Here is a 2861-nt window from a genome sequence, read left to right as displayed (position 1 = left end):
TTTGTTTTTCATTATTCATTGGTAGAAGAACAAACGTATATGTTTACTATTTACAATCATAAAAAATTTAATTGATATTTTTTTTAAACTAATTAATCCTAGATCGTTGAGAATCTAATTATCACTTTACTCTTTATATTTTGAAGTATATAATAATCCTCATGCTAGTAAATAGTTTTAGGATGTTAAGTATATATATTAGTGGTTAGTATAAAATATAAATTAAAAATAAATTAAATTATATATATTTATATACAAATATATAATAACTAATTTTAGTACACATAATATTTTTATCTAATATTTATAGGACTTATCCATGAATTTATGCAATATTATCCTCACCGTTTTGTTAATAGGGCTCATGATTCAAATAAGAATTCATTAATAAAAGAGAATGAATCGACTCATATACAAACAAAACAAAAAAGACAGTCACCAAAACAAAACAAAAAAAAAACAAAAAAGATAATATGTGGAAAAAAAAAGCAATAAATAAATCGTTGTATAGAAAATGAATGAACAAAGTATGAAGCATAGTTTAGTAGCAACAGATCGAGAAATAAATCCAAAATAAAAGTGGCTATATAATACTAAAAGAAGAAAAAAAGATATAAAAAAGGCGGTGCACAAAATCCTGCGTTAACACATAGTGTTCAGAGAAGAGTCGCACCCAAAAAGTGTATGTGAGATATACAATATAATCTGATAATTATATCAGTGATTATTTTTATATTTTAAATCCGTAATCTTAAATCGCACCGAGAAAATTCAACCATGACTCCAAGAAATTGGACTCATTATTATCATCTAGGTGGTTGTAGAAAGATTCTGCTTATTCTTCGCAGCAAAAGAGTTCTTGTTATTGTGCATCCAAACCTTGAGTACCCTTCTCTTGATCCCAAGGTCTTGGCAAAACTTGTTCACCATAGATTCATCTAGCTTCTGTATCTGCCATCCTGCCTTCTCCGCGAAATCAAGCATCTTGGCCTTCTGTTCTTGTGTGAACTTTGTCCTGAACCTCTTCTTCATCTTCACCACCCCTTTTTCACAGTAATCCTTATTGTCGTTATGATCATGATCATAAGATTGATCAGAAAGACTCATTGATGTGTGTGCAAAAATATGCTTCACCACTTGATGTTTATGATGATGAGCTTCAGATTGAATCTCTTTCCTGTGAAAGTTTCTATGGCAATTGCATGCAGAACAGATGAGAGCTTCAATGGTACCTTGTTGACCACAGGGCATGAACTCGCCGCATCCATCAGTTGCATTGCCACCAAGTGAAGCTGCATGGTTCTTGAGACATTCTTTGTATCTTATTATTGTACCCATCTTTTTCTCTTCTAATAATGGCTTCTTCACATCATCAGTGACAACAACATTAGAAGAAGAATTGTAGTTATTAGGCTCCATATATGTCTCTAACTAATAATAGAACCAACTGAATGAATATATCAAGCTTATATTTACAAATGAAATGAAATTAAAAAGGTAGGTTTCGATTTTTGATGATGAGAAGAAATGAAACTCAATAGGGAAAAAGGGAATGAATCGAATTAGTGGATGATTGTGAATTTTGCAAGTGAAGCAACAAAGTGCATGGCATGCTATACTTTCTCATATAATAGAGACATCTCTTTTTCTTGCTAATTGAGCAAGAAATAAGTCTTACTATATGCAGATATATCTTAATAACAACACTTACATAATTAAGATAGTCACCATAATATAATTATAGTAGATATATATAGTTTTATTTTAGATGTATAGTGTAAAATAATGTTATACAATCATTGTTGGATGACATTTTTTTAAATGATTATTTGTTTAATTAATATAAAAAATAAATATATATATATATAATAATAATAATAATAATGTGACTAATAAATATATAGTTTGCTACTTTATTTTTGTAGATTATCATGAGGCGAATTCCCTATTTTCAGTTTATATTTTTATAAAATTCTCATTTTGTTAGTTTTTCACCTTGTTGAGCACTTAATTAACATTTAAGACTTTTCTCTCAGTATACATAGTTTTAAAAATGAAAACCACTTATTAGATAAAACGTTTAAAATATTTTTTTAAAGATGTTATTTAGTAGTTAAAATTTAATATGTATAATTGATTAAATTATATTATTTTTGTCAAAATTAGAATAAACAAATTAATTTGGCCAAAAAATCAATGAACTAAATTTTAAATTGGTCTAAATTAATATTTTTTATAGAAAATGACTACAATACTTTTATTATAGAAAATGACAAAATACTCTTATTATATATATATATATATATTTTGAGAATTCTAAATCCTAATCTTTCTCTTCTTTCTGTGTCGTCATGTGGTTAAAATTATATATATATATATATATATATATATATATATATATATATATGAGTATTTTAATTATTTTCTATAATAAAAATATTATAGTCATTATTTATAAAAAAGAATTAATTTAGATTGGTTTAAAATTTGGTTATTTATCGAATCTTTTGTCAAATCGATTTGTACAATCTAATTATGACGTAAATAATACGATTTAATCAATTATATATATAAAATTTTAATTATTAAAAAATATTTAAAAAATATTTTAGACATCTTTACTTGAGTGACCTCATTCAAAAATAAATAACTAAGAAAAAGTTTAATAATAGTGCTTTGGTGGAATATCCAAACTACTAACCGTATTATTGTTACCTACACGTCCTACACAAATAGCAATACGATTAGGCACTATTTTAGACAATATATAGAATTATTTATAAATAAATAAATATTTCAGTCATATAAAGAAAAAATGGATCTCTTACTAAAATAACATGATGGACACCTATATGTTAGTA

The 2861-nt window shown here is 25.8% G+C and overlaps 1 protein-coding gene across 1 annotated transcript; it reads right to left on the bottom strand.

Annotated features, from left to right (window-relative positions):
- Positions 1–203: 203 nt before the first annotated feature.
- On the bottom strand, positions 204–1580 carry LOC112713013 (zinc-finger homeodomain protein 4-like). Its single transcript, XM_025765814.3, has one exon. The coding sequence runs from the start codon at positions 1417–1419 to the stop codon at positions 811–813; it is 609 nt and encodes a 202-aa protein (XP_025621599.1). The 5' UTR covers positions 1420–1580; the 3' UTR covers positions 204–810.
- Between the last annotated feature and the right edge of the window lie 1281 nt (positions 1581–2861).

The sequence above is a fragment of the Arachis hypogaea genome, chromosome 9 (genome assembly GCF_003086295.3).
Source record: "Arachis hypogaea cultivar Tifrunner chromosome 9, arahy.Tifrunner.gnm2.J5K5, whole genome shotgun sequence".
NCBI classification, from domain to species: Eukaryota; Viridiplantae; Streptophyta; class Magnoliopsida; order Fabales; family Fabaceae; genus Arachis; species Arachis hypogaea.
The sequence above is the reverse complement of the archived record's forward strand: the minus strand, read 5'-3'. Positions and strand labels throughout refer to the sequence as shown.

Bases quoted from the DNA above. Each gene is read 5' to 3' on its own strand.
- LOC112713013 (XM_025765814.3), bottom strand. From the start codon at position 1,419: ATGGAGCCTAATAACTACAATTCTTCTTCTAATGTTGTTGTCACTGAT.